The sequence below is a fragment of the Pygoscelis adeliae genome, unplaced genomic scaffold, assembly GCF_000699105.1.
Source record: "Pygoscelis adeliae isolate BGI_AS28 unplaced genomic scaffold, ASM69910v1 Scaffold71, whole genome shotgun sequence".
Lineage (NCBI taxonomy): Eukaryota > Metazoa > Chordata > Aves > Sphenisciformes > Spheniscidae > Pygoscelis > Pygoscelis adeliae.
The window spans coordinates 8606162-8625392 of record NW_008824356.1 but is presented as its reverse complement, the minus strand read 5'-3'; the positions used below and the strand labels follow the sequence as shown (position 1 = coordinate 8625392).

General features: G+C 37.6%; 1 protein-coding gene across 1 annotated transcript in view; it reads left to right on the top strand.

Moving 5' to 3' along the window:
* The window catches only part of SEL1L (sel-1 suppressor of lin-12-like (C. elegans)), a 40979-nt gene extending 30120 nt beyond the window's left edge, over positions 1–10859 (top strand). Inside the window, exons 18-21 of the mRNA XM_009319516.1 lie at positions 265–339; positions 1461–1633; positions 5296–5424; positions 6854–10859. Of these exons, the coding sequence (XP_009317791.1) occupies positions 265–339; positions 1461–1633; positions 5296–5424; positions 6854–7057 (581 nt within the window). The 3' untranslated portion in view covers positions 7058–10859. The remainder of the gene's footprint in view (positions 1–264; positions 340–1460; positions 1634–5295; positions 5425–6853) is intronic.
* The last annotated feature ends 8372 nt before the right edge of the window (positions 10860–19231 follow it).

The window sequence follows — 19231 nt, the reverse complement described above, 5'->3', positions numbered from 1 at the left end:
ATGGGAGAGACGCTTGGTAAGCAATATTTCAGGGTGAAATGATACAGTTTGTTCCTAGCTCTTATGTGGGCAGATATATGGAAAGACCATATAAATGAAAGGGTTTTTTATAAGCTTCAGATGGGTTGAATCTTGTTTGTGCTATAGCACAGATTACTTCAAGTTTTTAATTCATTTCAGCAGACTAAATATAAGCTTGGGTTTTTTTGTGGTCTTGTGTGCGTATACCATGCTCCTATTTAACTGAATTACTTTCTTCTCTAGAAGAAGCTAGCATAGTAGGAGAAAATGAAACCTATCCTCGAGCTTTGCTTCACTGGAACAGGGCAGCTTCTCAAGGTATGTCCGTACCTCACAATTCCAGTTAGTTTATTTTTAGTAGAGCCATTAATGTTTGATTTCCTGTTTCATAAAAAAACATGGAAGGAGGGAAAGCTTACCTCCTTCTGTTCAACATTAGTTATATTCCACATAGGGTAGTTGCTGTTCTTTATTCTACTGTTAGCTATAATGTCATTGCAATATGCTTGCAGTTCTGAGCCATTCTGAAATCCTGAAGATTAAAAGGACTAAAACAGAAACGTACGGTGTGTTTCTTTTGCCATTCCATATGGGATTGTAGAGCAGTGTTAAACAGCATTAGAAATGTTTACACTGACTTTTCTAAAAATAAATCCACTTGGAAAAATAGATACAAAGTACCCTTCAGGATTTTGGTACTTGTCATCATTTATAAGAAATGCCATTTCCTATTCAAAGCAAGCAAAGCTCAGTGATGAAGAATGCAGTCTTGATGTCCAACCAACCCAAGTTTAAACTCTGGTGCTTGTGATCATCTCCTAAAATAAGCAAAACTAAACTTAATCACTAAATATCTCGGCGTGAGGTCCCTAGCTTTCACAGAGGTGCATCTACATTAATGTCTGTCTACTAGCTTTCTACTTAAGAGCAAGTGTATCATGCAAATGGAGCCTAAGAGTTTTGTCTGAAAATCTTCAGACCTACGTGGCTTTTAGTAGAAAGTTAGAAATTGAGAGGATGGAATGGTGAAGTATTCAATTACCAAATGATGATGAGAGACTTTATTTTTCAAGCTTTCGGTGTCTCTGTTTTAAAAACAAAGCTGAAGCCTTTAATGACCACATAACAAATGAAAAGTTTTTCTGTAATAAGTGACTATGAACAACATGATACAGCTTTTCAACTGATGCTACTAAATAGCAATAAAAATTTTGGTAGGATTACTGGGAACAGGACTTCCTGAAAATAGATATCGGTTGCATTTTGGTGAGCTAAACCCAATTTAAGAAAAAAGCTGTTTATGTGAGAGGGGAAGAAGAGAAACCGTTTGTGTAAACTGTGGAAAGTAATACTAAAGTCTTTATTGCGTCATCATATGAAACTTAAAAGGCTTTCTTTGCCTAGCTATTTTATCTTTTTTGTTGTGTCTTGATTTATAGGATATACTGTTGCAAGAATTAAACTTGGAGATTACCATTTTTATGGTTTTGGTACTGATGTTGATTATGAAACTGCATTTATTCACTATCGACTGGCATCAGAGCAACAGCACAGTGCCCAAGCAATGTTTAATCTGGGATACATGCATGAGAAGGGATTGGGCATCAAGCAGGTGAGTAAGCTGTAGGCTGATAGTCTGCTTCATTACAGTGTTCTTACTAATATTAGAATAAGTCCATAACCACTACTGGGCTTTGGGCACTATATAACCACTTAGTAGGAATTAGCCTGTCCCCCAATACATTCTCCAATAGCAAATGAGTAAGTATATCCGCTTCACACTTAACGTATGTGAAGAAATGAGGCATAGAAAGGGAAAAAACTATTTGCCCAAAATTGTGAAGATTAGCAAAAAGAGTGCCATATGCTTGAGTAATGCTTTCAAGACTTTGAAGTGTAATTAAATGAATGCAAATCAATTCCAGGTTCAGAGTATTTTAGCACAAGATTGTTCTCATCCTCTGAAACACTGGTTAATTTATTTTCTATATCATGACATTTTGAAAACAAGTTCTGTGCATCTTCAAGTAACAAACCATAAGCACCAACAACAATGTGATTATTAGCTGTGGTTTTTCAAATTAGGCTAGGCCACAATTTGCTTTACAAACTACAGTGCTTAAAAGAAGGCAGTATATCTGGTTCCCCTAGGAAGCCTATGGTGTATTGCTGTCCATGAGTTAACTAAAACTTATGGAATCCAGAGCAACATGTTTTTGTATGTGTCAAAATAATGTAATTAGTAATTGCATACTAATTTTGAGCAGCTTACCTTACGTTAATGTACGATTAATTCATGTAATTAACATATGAATGTAGTAATATTTTCAGGGTTACCTGAAACTGTAAGAAATGGTTTCATTTTCCTTGTTTTCAATGAGCTTCAACATTTGGTTTTTGTCTAGGTATGCACCTTTTAATTATTCTGTTGGTCCATTAAAAGACCAATTTTTGCTTCTTTTCCCCTAAATTCTTGGCAAAAGGTCAGAACAGCGAAGGGCAAGTCTTAGGTCAATATTGTCAACTTTGGCAGCAGCAAGCAATCAACATTTGAAACCTGCTTACTGACCTAGTTGTAGAAGTGACAATCCAGTACACAAACAGCATTATTTCTAAAGCTTATCTTCAAATTTTATTTTAGGACTGTTTTCTCTTTTTAACTGAGTCCTCAAAACTAGCTAACTTCTGAAAATGAGCCTGCAGCTAAAAGCAACAGTGCTAAAGTTGGGAGGTTTTCTTTAATAAAAAAAAAAACAAAACAAAACAAAAAAAAAAAAACCAAAACCCCACCACCACCTTTCAGGCATGGACTTCTTTATTTCTTTTGCCTTCTGTCTTGAAAACAACCCAATTTAGAGCAATTAGTAAAAACTTTGAAAATTTTATTACGTCACATTCAGCATAACTGCTAAGAATTTGAGAAAAATGAGTCCTAATGCTATCATTTGCACAGAGTATTCTCCAACCTGAAGCAGAGATGGCTACACAGAGATAGCTGAAATGAGTACACAGGGGCTCACGATGAGCATATGCAGCCTTGCTTTATGCAGATGAATAATACTTTCCTCTCATACAGATCTACTATGGAAGGAAGAGTTGAACTGCAAGGGAAATGGATATAGTTAATATAGATATGGGAAAGAAGCACTGAGAACGTCTAAGCAAGGAAATTCCATGTATAATGCTAGTCTTAGGAATTCTGAATATGTAAAGTCTTTGCTTGCTGTGTCCTAAAACTTTAGAACTGTAAGATAAGAGGATGGAGATTTAGGACTGACTAGATAACACTAAAATGGTGCTGGGCTAGGATATTCTGAAAAAGGCTAAGACTGAGTTTTGAATGAAGCAAAAGAATATTTGGCTTTCCTTTCCCAGAATTGAAACTGCTGAATTTTGAGCACCTCTGAAAATGACTGACAGTTAAAATCATGCTTCCTGATGTAGCAAGTGATGTCTACCACTGAAGTCTGTTCTTCCACTAGAGGCCTGTGGAAGGGACATACAAAGATTTTAGCACTGTAGTATCTAACAAATTGGGGATTTAATCTGTTGAAGAAAGGAATGTGTACTCTTACTCTCTCGCCACCTATGTCCATGTCATTAAGATTGCAAGCACTCTAAAGTTTGGGAGAATGATCAGTAATTTGGCCTGCACAACTTCAGTGCAGGTCACTGTTCGTTCTGGATAATCCTGAATAAATACAGTATTTCTTACTGGTTTTTTTTTTCCCCAAACCGCTTTTGCCTTATTCTCTCTTTACTTATGGAATAAATAGTCTTTCTTACATATAGGATTCTATGCTGTATTTCCTGTACATAGATGGTTTTCAGACTCATACCAGGTCAATGCCAAATATAAGCCCCTTGAGAATCTCACACATGTACACTGTTACACGCTTTTCATAGATTTAATGTTGTCCAATTCCTGAGCCTGCATGTCAGAATGAAGACCGTTTCCATATACTGCTCAAAATAAGAATGAATTAATTTTCTTGAATTAATTTTCTCATGGTCTTCTCTTAAGATTTGGCATGGTATTTCAGTGCTATTTGTGTGTTAAAGCTCAGATTCCTACAGTTCTCACTTGTCTGTCAAGTGAAAGTGAAGAATATATAAGCAGAACAAAGTGCTTGCTAATTAGAAATGAAAATAAGCCATGATTTAGGATCTGCTTCTACACTGATACTAGCACAAAGGAGGTAAGGAAACTCTTTTAAATAGTTATACAAAAGACAGAATTTCGAGGCTCAAGGAGTATTCAGAGTTGTTCTATTGAATTAAAATACTAAATGTGAGCTAGTACATCTCATTCACATAATGTGTTGATTTTCATACTGTTATTTCCACATGTGTTATGGAACTAAGCTTTGCTGTATCAATGAGCAGAAAATCTTTACGGTATTTCACAATCAGGATAAAATTATAAAATGAACATGTGGCATGAAGTCCTGGAGATTTCTCTTATTTTAAGTGTCCAACTTGGAACACTTCAGAGGTAAGTCTTGCACAGGCCTGTCCTTCACATTACTGAGTGAACATAGGCAGTTTGTATCCAAGTGTCCTAACATCCCACAGTATGTATCTGAAGCGGAGCCAAAAAAAAACCCAAACAAACAAGGAAAGTTAAACTATTCAGGTACGCGTATCCTCTGTTCTTCTTGCTACAGTTGCCTTATTGTTCCAACTACCACAGAAGAGAATGCTAACTTAAGCTCTTCCTAAAGTTGCTGGCTGTTTGTGCTCATGCTTTTGCCAGGCTGCTCTCACTAATGCAAGTTATGTCTGTTTTGGATGAGGAGTAGAATCTAAGTTGGGAGTATGTGCAGAAATGGTTAGAAGCTGCACTATGCAGCAGGCATACTGTAGTATAACTGGTAGGAGTTGCAGCTGTGTACTCCTCCATGACTTGTGTTTTCTTAGTCTTTCATGTTTGGTGTGGTGCGGAGATGTTAGACTGTACTAGAGTTACCTCAATATGTGCCTTAGTTTACAGTGCGTGGGTTGAATACATTAATACTAATCTCTTTGTGAGCTTCAATTCTAGCATCAGTTACAATAGCTTCATTCTCAGATCGAAGTTTCCCTTTACTTGTCTATTCAAAGGTGAACATCCATCAGAAAAAAGGGGAAGTTTTACTGAATGGTTTTTGTTTAACTTGACCAAAAACCTTGTAGTCAAATGACAGTATGCATTAGCTTACAGAAAAAGCTCTACATCTTATGGTTAATTTTTCAAGTTCTTCAAAATTGAGCTTTGTATTTTATTAACTTTAGGATATTCATCTTGCAAAACGATTCTATGACATGGCAGCTGAAGCAAGCCCAGATGCTCAGGTTCCAGTCTTCCTAGCACTTTGCAAGCTTGGAGTGATTTATTCCTTGCAGTATGTACGAGAAATCAACGTAAGTAATGCAGAATTAAAAGGAAGAACAACAAATGTGTTTTCCATTTTTAAAAGAAGCTTGAATTGTAGTCTTAAGTAGAAGCCTCACTTGAGCCTTCTGAATGTGTTTTGTGTTGTTGCGTATTAAGAAAGTTACTGAAGCTGTGATTCCTACTTCTTGTTTGTGCAATTGTGTGAAACTGAAATGTGTGCAGCCAGTGCTCTTCTGTGCCGTTCTTCCCTTGAAGAGAATTTCTCTAACCTGTTTGACTGTTCCTATCCATGACCATCTGCTATCAAAGTTAAGCAGATTATTACAATGACATAATCACTGTTCAGGAAAAAAGAAATACTTTTTGTAGCCCTAATTCTCATGCTGTTTTATATTCAGCTGTAACAATCCCACTTGAGTCGTGTTCGATCTCTATGGGGAAAAAAATATTATTTTGTATTAGATAGTTTAGCTGTTGTGCAGAGTTTCTGCTGAGTGATGGCACTGAAAAAAATACTTGCCTGGAATTTAGGTGAATTCTTTCCAAGTAGTGTCTGAAATATTTCTCAGCATTCTGATGTCTTACTGCCTTTTGGATTACTTAATAAATTTAAATGGTACAGGAGTTATTACCGCTTAGAGCAAATGCAAGTTCAGGCAATCCAGTTAAGTTTGACAAAATTTAATAGACTTGAGGCTGGGGACTTTCAGGAGTGGACAGTCAAAATACTCTAAATCAATTGAGCAAATACCCATGTAGCACTCACAGAAGCTAGTATGCAGAACACAGATATTCCAAGTTTTAAGTCTGCTGATGCAGACTTAAATTGACAATGACTCTGTAGTACCATCAGATACAGTAGTGAAGCATGAAGTGTGTGTTGGCTAATGCTTATGCAAATGGCAGTCTGATAAAAAGCCAGTTCAATCAAAACTAACAGTAAGTCACTTTAACTTCCATGTACCTTATCTGCACAAATCTCAACATTGTACCACATCATAAGTATCCTGGGGCTTAATGTTCTGTCATTCATGGTAATCTGCTGCTGGCTTCCAGTTTGGCTGGACTGATCAGTTCACTGCCTCTGTGTATGTGGTACTTGCTCCCCTTTCTGTAAGACAACTAGTATGGTTACATACCTCATTCTGATTTAAATTGTGTGCTTTAATGCTTTTTATGTGAAAGCTACAAAGCTACATATCAAGCACCTTCATCTCTAGAACAGAAAATAGAATAGCTCATCCTATATAGCATGGCTCTTAGTCTTATTGGCATTTAGTTCCTGGAAATTAAGAATGTCACGGATGTGATACTATTTTTTTCACAAAGGAAAAGAGCTACTGAAGTTTTAAAACTGGTGCTTGTACATGAAAAATGGTACAAGTCAAATTTAAAATCAATGCAACTTCCCATTCTTGCTCTTTGACATGATGATGTGGACTTCTTGTTTCTTAGGTAAGGGAGGTATTTTCACATATTGATATGGACCAGCTGCTGGGGCCTGAGTGGGACCTTTACCTTATGACCATCATCGCCTTGCTTCTGGGAACAATTATAGCTTACAGACAAAGGCAACATCAGGCAATTCCCAGACCAGCAGGACTGCGGCCAGCTGTGCCTCAACAAGAACCACCACCAGAGCATCAACCACCACAATAGCAACAAGAGCCTCAATGCAAGAACTGGATTTTTCCAAAAGGAACAATTTTCATTGTGATTTAGGACTTTGGATCAATGGTCCCTCCCCTAAAAGAGGCGCAAAGAAGTTTAAAAAAAAAAAAGTCTGAAAGCTGCTTAGAATGATGCCTTTTTTCAGGGATAAGAAAATTCTTTTGAAACTGATCTGAATGTTATTTCAGTGCCAATGGAATAACACTATGGCTTTTTTCATGGAAACACAAGAGTGCTACTACAAAAATGTTGCCTGCTGTATCTAGTTCCTCTTTATTCAGAGTCCTTTTCATCTCTTAGAGAGAGCAGAAGGCTAGCATTGGAAGGTTTTTACCTGCTTGATAGCAGTTGCCCTATATAAAAGTAATAACAATAATTTTATGGCCAATTTAAGTCCAAGAAGCTGAACTATAGTCAAACTCTAAAAAGACTAGACCTGTGTGAACTTACATTCTGATCTGCATCCCAAGTATTTCTACAATCCTATTTTGTTATTTCTTGGTATTTCTTACACTCTGGTCTTTTATGCTGTCTTGGATGGTTTAACATGGATTATTTATAAACTCTGTAAAACTAAGCCAGCAAACATGCCACTCTCCACTTGTGCTTTTTTGTTTTGAGTTTTTTCCTCCATTTCCCCTTAGACAAGACAGTTCTCAGCAGACAGACAGTATGTAGCCCAGGAGGCAGACTGGACAGATTGGGTCTGTAAAAGCTCATCAGTTGAAAACTATCCACACAGTACCCAGATCTCGCATCCTTCTAAAACTTTTTTTGGAGCCTGTGTACTTTGCAATACTTCATGACATAATAACAAATTGGTAGTGTTCCTAAATTATTTAAACTTGCTTTTACAAAGAGGCTGAGTCTAGATTGCAGAAAGCACCAGTATTATTGTGGACACTGAAGAAAGGACAGAGCCAGAAATCTCAGTGAGTTAGCTTACTCTTTTTTTTTTTATTTTTAGAGGTGGAAGTTCTGCATTTAATTTTCAACAATCCTGTAAGTGATCTGCACTGCAAGAAGGAAATGTATGTGGTATCTCATGCATGCATCTGTTCGATGCATCTACAAAAAAGGGCTCCAAAGATGCATACTCTCTACAAAGGGGCATGGGCTTTTTTCAGTGATGCTACTCCAAAGTTTGGCTGACTGATAAAAATCATATATTAGACTACAGCAGTGCTCTGGCTGTTGCCAACCTGGCATACATGAGAAAGTCAAAATAACATCTCTGGCTGTACCATCTTGAGGATCCCTTGTAACAAGAAAATCCAAAGAGAAAGAAGACTAATGGTTTATGGCTTCTTGATACCACCAGGTCAGTGCAAAGGCCTTTTAATGAGTGTAAAGAATACAACCTGTGGACTGATGTTTTTAGACTGCAAGAGGAATCTTCACTTAGTAATGATTTTCATTGAACTGTAATTTCAGGGGTTGGGGGTGGGAAGCAGCGGGGGAGTAGCTTAGAGGCAAGAAATGCGGAAGTTTCTGTTCTCACTTACCAATGGCAGTTAAATATTTCTTTCTGTACTAGCATTAAACCCTGTGAATATACTGTCTTAAAGCTGAATGAAATACTAACGAGGAGGCTTTAGCTGCTTTCTGACAAAAGCTGTTCTGCTTAAAGGGTTAAGGGCTTCCTTTCATGCAAATACTTTTCCAGTGGATTGGCAGCAACATATCAATACGCTTTATTTAGAATTGAGATTTTAGTATGGCTTCATACTTAGTACATTTGTAAGGAGACCGTTGCACAATAGATCTGTAGTTTGGGAAAGAAGATAAGCAATCACTCTTTTGTAAACTGAAATGTCATGGATGACTAGTATTAAAATACAGGTATAACTTCTCAGTACTTCAAAATGCTTATGCTGGTTATATGACAAATCTTTCATTTTAGTTTGGAGGGTTGCAGCATGTGATAGAGGAATGTCTTGTTCAGTCTTAATCATCATTAGCAGATGGAACAGTATTGAACTTAAATGTAGTGTCTAAAATGTACAGCACTCCCCAGCTGCCTTTCTAAGATATCTGTGACTTCTGAACACTCCCTCTGAAGTATTTTTGCCTCTGTCACTTAATAGCTCTTTTTAGCTTGGCATGAATAAACTAAAGACTATATGGAAAATGTTTTTCAGTTAAATACCATTGGTTCATTGGTATTGGTCTCTTAGGATGTTTAACAATTTTGTTACTACATGATTAAAATGTTTTGGTTGTTTGATCTATTAGAACTGAATTCTAAAAGCTCTATCCTATTTGCATGAGAATCTCTCATCACTGCTGCTATGTGACAGTCTTATAGCTGACTTTCACTGAACCTGATGCATTTTTACATCCAAGAAATCAGCAGAAGAAAACGATTGAAGATCAAGTTATTTCACTTTAAAGAACTGCTTTTTGAAGAAGCAATAAGGAAGTCTTTCTCCTGCTTTTTTCCCTTCCACCAAATTACTACCACTAACTTTTTCAGATGACATTCATTTGAATGAAGTGGTAGTAGTGAAAAGGTACTTACCATAAGTAATGGCGAGTTAACTCAGGGATTTAAGAAATTAATAAGTTTTCCAAAATCAGTTGTCTACAACATGACTTAAGTTTTTGTGACAATCCCTTGCTACTCTGTTCTGAAACTTGCATTTTGAGGGAAGTATACTTAACTCTTGCTAGTGGTATGTTTCTTGTTGTGCACTCAGTTTATCGAGCAGCTTTTTTCCTAAAGGAGCCGAGTTGCTCAGTTTACTGCAGTGAAGTACTACTCCCTTTTGGTAGCACACAGGTTGTCCTACAGTTTATATGCAGGAGTATTTTAGAAGGGAAACTTGATTTAAGAGAAGCCTTTCTGAGTATGTCCAGCATGCTTTGAACGGAAAAATTGTATTCTTGGTCTGTAGTAACGTAGGCTGGAGTCTGCCTATTTGACCTTCCCGGATACACGCTCTTCTCTCCCCGCACCGAGACTGGAACTACAGAGCGGTAACTGTTGTTGGTGGGAGTTTTATATGTAGGAAAACTGTGGAAAGATACGGGGGAAAACATTGTTATGCATCTCAAATTATTAATCAAACACTCTAGCTGTTCTTGCTGGTTGAAAGAAACGCTGAACTATTGAGAAAACAGGATTCTGATTCATCACTGGTGAAACTTGTCCCAGAGCTGTCTGAAATAATTTTCCTTGCTTCATATTGTCCATCATGGGACAATGTAGTAGAAAAGGCCTTTGATACAAACATCCCAATGAGACTTATGAGACAGTTTTACTCACTTTTTAGTCATCTTCCGTAAGTCAGCTACTCCTTATTAAAGTAAAAAAAAACCCAACTATCAAATGTTATTATTTTTGGAGAAGAACATTAAAACATGGATTGTGAAAGGACTTTTAAGACTATGCATTATCTAGTTTCCACCTATTATATGCTAGTTTGGGCCTATAAAAGGGGATCACACTCACCTTTGCAAGTTGTTTCCTTTTTAGATAGGCAACAATGAACTGAAATTCTATTTTTGTTTCAGAGAATATTAAACTAAAAATATTTAGTTTGATTTGAACTACTGCAAATGCATATGGCAAATAGGGACTATTGGGGGGAACCCTTTGTTTTTATCAGCTGCAGTTCTTTAAAGGGTCTTGTAGGAGTTTTGTAAATTTATTTTGTATTTAAAATCAGTATAAAGGCTGGTCAAATGTAATATAATTGTGTAAACAAATTCTGTTAATAGAAAGATGTACAGATTCATTTTGTACTGTATCTTTAATCTTGTGAAATAAAGATACCACCTGTGTGGTTACCATCAGTGTTCACAGTGGTTATGATAACAGAGGATGTCAATTGTTAGTTGTATGCACTGATATATGCCACTGCTAAATGCATCCTTCCCTATAAGTATACTCACACTTCTTTCACTTCTATTCCTCTTCAAAAAAATAAATCTTAATTTAGGAGGGGCATAGAAAGGGGAATAGAAAACTATGCATTGTATCTTCAGCTGTGCTAGAAACTTGCCTGCTGTGTGTGTGTGTACGTTTGTGACCCTTTCTTAAGCGTATATAGCATCTGTACTGCATGTGGCAGACACAGAACTGCTGTGTGATTTGAGAATAGTGACCAGTAATTTAGGATTACTATTGCATTTTCAGTACTGATACAGGGATAATACAGTGACTAGAAACAGATACTGGGGGAGGGACTACTCCAAGCTGCTAAGTTTGCTTGCTTTTCAGGCCTTTTTTGACCCACTCATCTCTTCAGGCTCCACCTGTTGAGACTGAGTCCTCCCTCGTAAATGTATTATGTTGGTTTGCTTTCCAGTGTGCTTACTAATTTGGAAGAAAACAACTGGGGAGAAGGAAAGTAAGGAGAGTCAGAGAGCAATGATAATGGCTATGGAAGGCATCCATAGGTGAACTGGCTGGGGCATCAGTCCAAGTTACATAGTTTTTCCAAGTGTTTGGAGGCTTCCCATGTTGTCTGCTGCTGCTAATAGCATTTGTTGTGGGTAGGGAACAGAACTGCTGGTACTAAAACCAGCTTGAGTCTGACTGATGTAGCTCAAGTTTAGTGAGGTCATCCCTCACCTTCCAAAAGAGCCCGTGGCTTGAGATGTGATTGCTGATATGCTCAAGTGAGGTCGGGTCAGAAGGGTAGATATACTTGTAGCCTGTAGTCAATAGCGCGTTGTTTTCTGTGGTGGAAATAGAGTACCAGGTATATAAATGCGGGGGGGAGGGCTGGGAGGGGGAGGAGGTGTGTAGTTTTGTTTTTAAGGAAAGAGCCACTGAATAATGTTCATCAAAAACTAGTATATTTGTTTTGGTTTCCTGGCTTGGTTGGTTTTATTTGTTTATGTTGCTTTATTCTCCTCAGTCTAAGATTAAAACACTTAATTTAAAATTAAAATATTAATAGAAAGTATAGTTTGCAAACCTGCAACACGTGTTTCATTAGAATGTGGTATTTGGTATAATGCCAAAATGTTCTTCCTCATCTCTAAATGATCATGAGCTTAATGGCATTTCTGAATCCTGACTTTCATTCCTATTTTTATAAAGAATTATTGAGGAAAAAAGTCAGTCTAACCTACTTACTGCAAAAAAAAAATTCAGAAGACTGTAAATGACTTCTTCCAAAGCTAAGTTGAAGGAGGGCAGTGTACCATCTATCCAGGTAATGAATACTTTAACATCTAGTCTTAATTTTCATTTTCAGAAAGAAAAATAAGTAGAGATGAAGCACCATTGTAGTTGCATTTCAGGTCTCAAGAGGTAAATGTGACTTATCTTCCACAGCACAGTAATTGAATGCTGTAGTGAGTCTCAGACAGAACGGTTTTACCCCAAAAGGTATCGGTGCCACTGCCGCGTGTTTTGGTAAGCTTTTGAGTGCAGCAGCATTTCAGACAGACCTCCACTTAAAGGAAAGGTTGTTCATATTTTTATTTCTTTGCTACCCAGCTTTTTGGGCTTTCCACATACCATGGGTTGCAATTCCAGATTTTTGAAAATAACCTGGAAGAATATTAATTTTTGTCTCAAAACACTTAAGTTATATTTCTCCAATTCTGCCATCAGGCATTTTCCATATTTCCTTCCTTTGTTTTTTCTATGCTTGTTTTTCTTCATACTCATCCTTCCTCCTAAACGCAGGCATAAACTGTACTGTAAAACTAGATGTTCTGGTTTCCATCTGTTATTTATGAATGTGATTCCATTTCTGTACAAGATTCATACTAATTTTTTCTTTTTATTGCTTCTAATCAATTGCTTTTGCTGAAAAAAAAAAAATCTGTACGTGGGATGTGTGGTTGCAGCCACAAGGGGGCATCAGATAGTAAATGGGGACTTGCACTTGTTAAAAAGTATTTTAGGTCTCAACGATTAGGAAAGAAGCAACTTCCGCACTTCCAGTCATTGTCACATCATGGGAGGACATATATATGCATATATATTGAGAGAGAAAAGTGTTTGGTTGCAGGAGCTTCAGAAACTTACCAAAATGAAATAATTCAGTACTCATTTCTCTCATACTTGTAGGGCAAAAGTCCAAAACTAAACATCACTGTAGCTTCTGGAAAGACCCAGTAAAGAATTACCTTCCCTGGACTGTTAAAGTTTTTTTTAAATGTATATCCATATATGTCATACTAGTGTGTCTTGCAACATCTTTTGGAATATTATGTACAGATAAAATGTGGACTAGTTGGGCACAGCTTCCAGGACAGTGGCTACTTTTGCAAAGTTAAATCCAGATTTTCTTGCAGTACAAATTCTTTCCTACTAAAGCAAGTGAAAATGTTTAGCAACAGGTGATGAAGATTTCTTTTAAAATCACTTTTTCACTGAGACTATCTGGTGAAATATTTGAACTATCCAAATGTTGTGGTTTAACCTCAGTCGGCAACTGAGCACCACACAGCTGCTTGCTCATGCACCCCCCACCCACCCCCAGTGGGATGGGGGAGAGAATTGGAAGAGTAGAAGTGAGAAAAAATTGTGGGTTGAGACAAAAAGTTTAATAATTGAAATAAAACAACACTAATAATGATAATATAATAATACACAAAGCAAGTGATGCACGATGCAGTTGCTCACCACCCACTGACCTATGTCCAGCCAGTCCCCGAGCAGCGTTGTCCCATGTGTCCCCTCTCCCAGCTTTCCCCCAGTTTATGCACTGAGCATGACGTCACATGGTATGGAATATCCCTTTGGCCAGTTTGGGTCAGCTGTCCTGGCTGTGCCCCCCTCCCAGCTTCTTGTGCCCCTCCAGCCTTCTCAGTCTGTAGAGCATGGGAAGCTGAAAAGTCCTTGACTAGTGTAAGCACCAGGACACCAAATAACTTGAAATCTGTATTTTACAATATTTTACAGTATTTGTTTCTGTCCAATCTTACTTTGAAGTTTGGTAGGCTCTGGACTCTGCTATATACTGAAATTCCATTAATTAATGGCATTTTAGGTGCTTCTAAATAAGAATTTTTTTTTTTTACTTGGAAAGCTTCCCCAGATCTATTCAACAACAGTTTTAAAGGAAAAGCCTACTTGCATTACTAGTATTAAAAATGGATATGCGGGGGGAAAAAATCAAATACACTTCATAGACTTTAAAGTTATTATTATAGCTGATGTTAAAACTACCCAAGAAATATGTGGCATGTTCTAGTTTAAGGCTTATAACTTTGGACTTTAAAAAGGATACTTCTTGGAGAATCAGCCAGCTTTGAATTCAAAGGCTAAAGGCCTGAAAATCTGCATGTTTGGTGAGTTTTCCAGTAGCTGATTACCTTCTGTTACTGATGCTGGGAGATGAAGAGGATGTGAGTTAATTCTTTTCAGGTTGTATTTAGTTTCATCTCTGGCTCTCATCACATTGATTAGAGGACTGGACAGTCCGTTAGGAAGAATAGCCACACCAAAATGTGCCTACGTTTTATTGTGGAATCCAGAGTGTAATGTTAAATGTTCATCTGTAACTGGATAACTAAAGGATTTTGTATCTTTTACAAATAATTTGAAGTCTGACTTGATTGTTGAAATCTGGGAAACATTGCACAGAAGGGAGGTGACTATAGTAAGAGAATTCAGACCCAGTGAGATAAATGTGATCTCACTGCACACAGCTGTGTTGGCTTTTTCTGCCCCTTCCCTAAGCAAAGAGCCTTACTGAGTTTCCTACTAGGAGTCTGATATTTTACTCCGTGGAAGGCAAAGGGTGCAAGTGGGTAGGGACTTCTCAAAACAGAGCAAGAAAGAAGGGTTTCTTCATTAATGTATTATCTCTCAACTAACAAACATTTTAGCGAATGCTGTATGTTAACTACGTTTGCCTACTCTGGTATCTTGCATATTCAGTGACAAGCTCCATAGAGATAAAAAAAAAAAAATTAAATTTTTTGCACATGTAAAACTTCTTTCTGTTACTGTTTTGTTTTGGGGCCTAAATATTACGTTTGAGTTTACAAGCCCCCAAAAGTTTGCTCTTTACTACACTTGTCATTCTTAGTTCAGCTCCAAAAGATAGATTGATAGGAAATACTTTTAAATGTTTCTGGTGATACTAGTTCAGCATCGTAAAACACAGCTTTCATATTTAGAGTAAACAGTTTGCAAATAATCCTTTGGCTGAAAACTGAAAAACTCTATGGTGAATGCTGAAAATGAACAGAAAAGTAAAAATAAATCCCCTTTTTTAACATTTGAAATCTAGTGTCTCATTAGTCCTCTTCTGGCACTGTGAAAGGTGCTAGAACAAAAGATAGACTGTGTCAATTTAAAATACTATTCCTTATCTAAACACAACAAATAAAATACTCATTTCCACTGTCTCCTCAGGATTTTAAGATGCCAAATCATAAAGACTTTCTTGCAGCTACAGAAAAGGAAGTTTTCAAATTACATAAATGAACGTGTTTAAGTCTTTAACTCTCCCTGTGCTTCTTATATTAAGCATTTGATGCTTCCAAATTCCTCCACTAGCTATATCGCTCCTAGCACTGCTATTTTACAATGTCTTCACTTGCTCGGATTGCAGGCAGAACATGCTCTGCAGCTACTGATTACTTTGGTTTGCTGTTACCGTGGCAAAACAAAGGTGCCTGGACGCTTGAGCAACTTCTTCTCTTGGGGCAAATGCCCAGTCTATGAATAAGAAATGAAGGTGACGGCCTACCATGCTGGAAACAGGGCCTTTGTCCCAGGTCTGTTGGTTTTAGACTAATCTTGCCATAACCGAGACATAAAATTACGCAAATCTCTCCTGAAGTATGATCTTTCAGGCTTGCCTGTGTTGGCTGAAGCAAAGACTGTTCACGTGCACCCACATGTGTACAAGGTGAGGAAGCTAAGCAAACAATCTCTTGGCACAGCACACTTATTCCCTCTTACTGCTCTTTGTGTCATGTCAATATCAACCTATGGGCTGAGGAGCGCGCATGAACAAACACTCCTGTGAGGCTGTGCTTTGTGATACGGTATAAAGTAGTATGTGAAGTACAGACTTACTTAATTGTGGAAGCAGGTCCAGATGGGTAAAAAATTCTGGAAGTGCTTCTGTACACTTCTGAATTGGGCCTCTGTTGGGATACCACTAAGGGTTAAATCATGCTTCCTCGCTTCATTTAATACAATGAAATATATTTAATTTTATTAACTGATGAATTCAGTTAAATCTGCAGTAAAGCTTGCATGAGAATCATTGTTTTATACTGGAATAAAATAGCATAATCGAGTTTCCCAAGATGTAATGAATTATTAATATCATCTTTATAATGAAATATTAACAATAAGAGCCCTAATTATCTGTCAAGTTGAAAGAACAAAAAGTCAGGTGATGTGTATATTCAAAATAAATTAAAATTGGGATCATTCTAGCCTTCGGTTCTTCAGTACATGTGTTTATAGTTATGATCTCACATGCTCTAACCCTGTAGAGTCTCATCATAAATACATTTTCAACATAGGTCAGAATATGAGCAATAGAATGCTGTATTTTTATGGTTAATATGCAACATTATGTCATATTCTAGAAAATAGAAGGACATAATCTTTGTTCTTCAAACCCAAGCTATTTGAAGTAGGCAAACCAGACTCTCTGGAGTGTGTTTGGGGTTTTTGGTTTGTTTTTTTTTTTTTTTCCTCCTTGCTGTGGGGGGGGGGGGGGGAAGGTTCAAGTATGTTCAAACTTCTCTTTCTATTGTATGACTAGCAGTTTTCAACCAGAAATTTAATGTGTAATTATTCAAATGGAGTAGTTTCATTTCTGATTCTCTGATGTAATAGAGTATTTCAGTGGAAGGGACCTACAATGACCATCTAGTCCAACTGCCTGACCACTTCAGAGCTGACCAAAAGTGTTCTCTGTGTTTTTAATTCTGAGAAGACTCAGGAAAACATAAGAACCTGTAACAGGTATGTTACCTGCTAGTCCTTCCATTCTAGATCTTACTAGTAAAAGTATTTCAGAAACAAAAAAGTAAAAATTTCTTACAAGTCCAAATAGAATAATGGTACTAAACAGAGCTGTCTGATGCTGTGGTAATCGCGTAATAGCTTTGATGGAATAAATAGTTTAAGAGAATCAGACGTTCTAAATCATCTTCTTCCCCCACACGTATTCTAACAGGATGTTGAATGCAGGAACTTCAATTTACTTAATATCGGAAAAAATAATTGGTGCTAGAACCAGCTTAAGCCTGTTAATCAATCTGCGTAAAAGAGGGAAAAGTGCTAAAAAAGCAATACGTTATATGTAAGCCTTTTTCCTTTAATTTTTTTAGATGAAGAAACATCCCTTTCCTCAACCTTTAAACCATTTGAAGGCTATCAGTAAACACGCTTGCGGGTGAAAAGGACAGCAAAGATGGAAAACATAACTTATAATTCTGGTGCTGAGTCTTAATTACAACCTGATTGGTGAAATTCCATGCTGTGTGCTTTAGCAATGCAAGGTACGGCAACCACTGCCACTGTTGGACTGCTCATGACGGCATTTGCATCTGCCTTTGTCACTACAGGCTCGTAGTACCCTTGTGAACAGTTACGCTGTAATGGCTGATCCTGATGCTGTTATTCAGAAAGCAAATGCGGGAAAAAGAAGAAATGGGGTTCAGGACTTGACCAAAACCAGGGAAGGATTGACGGCCTTGGAGTCTCTTTCTAGTCAGGATCTCTCCCAAGCCAGTACATCAGAGGTCAATGATGTTATTCTGGATCCTGGATTTATTAAAGATGGGGAAGAGAGAGGGAAACAACTGGAAAACTAACCTGTAGTTCTTTTGGCTCATAAAATAATTATGAGAAGAAACACAGACACCAGTTGTACGTGAGCAGAACTACCCTGTGTCCTTGTTGTAGTCTACCTTTACACATGCAAATGGGTATGGCTACCAGCCTAAATCCGTCTTGGCCCATGGGCAGTATATGCAGCTAAACATATTTTTTATTACTAGTTTTGTTTGGGAAATCAACATTTTATACTGCTGGATAAGACTATGCATGGTCTGCAAATACCGTTTGGAAACGAACCGAGTTGTGTGTTATTTTCTCGCAACCACCTCTAGTTGGCACTCGTGTCAACGTTTTGTGCCAGAGGATACCCCCCACTTGCACCACAGGGGCTTTGGGGTTTTGTTTTGAGTGACGGTGTACTTTTCGATGCCTGTCCCCAGGTTAGTGTGTGCCAATAGTAAACCTTCAAACCTCTTTGAAGGCTCCTTCAAGACAAAATCAGGCGAACCAGATATGCCAAACTGCCCAGCGTAACATCAGTTATCATAATTGCATGGTTATCTTGCACTTTTCATTTGAGATTTCCCCGGTGCTTTACAAGAGCACTTTAAAACCTGTTAGTTCACCTGGAGAAGAGTTAAACTTGTGTAACTTTTTTTTTTTTTTACACAGTTCCCACTGCTAATCAAGGCTATTATGATAATGTTTAATGCAAATGTTAAGGTTATTAACATTTCTCAGCTTGCAAGGTTCAATTTGCTAGGAAGCTCTTTGGTGACTTGATACTTCCTCAGCTCTCCGGAGTCGTTCTCTGAATCTGCTCATGGGTGTATACGTAGCATCTGTGCGCACGTCCGTGTGTTGATGCACATGTTCATTTTCCATAACTTGCCTTTCATCAGAAGGCTTGAAATTATACCAGGGTTAGGAATTAAAGCCTCCATCGAGACATTTGCCTACGCAAATTGCAATCTGAAGTCTTTAAAGGTAATAAGATTCATATTATTAGGTCCGTAATACTACTACAACTTAACAGCTTAAACACAATTTGGTTCATAGACATTGCAGTTAACTTTATTAGTCCTGACTAGCACGTAATACGTGATATTTGCTGATCTGTGAAATTCATCAGGGTCTAACAAAAGAATGGGGACACAATCATCGGTTACAAGTAAATGTTGTCGTGTTTAAGGACGCCAGCTGAATGACCCCCAGCAGAATGATTCTGTGTATTCTATTTTTTTTATCCGCACATTTATATTTACTTTTGCATTTCTGTAAGAGGAGGCTACCCATCAGCCGGGAAAGCGCGTTGACTTCGAATCGTATTTAAAATATTTAAATGGCTTAATTCCGGGAATAAGGAAAGAAACGCCCCTTTCAGCCCCTCAACCGCGACCCTGCTGAAGGCTGAACCGGCAGCTCCCCGCCACCCG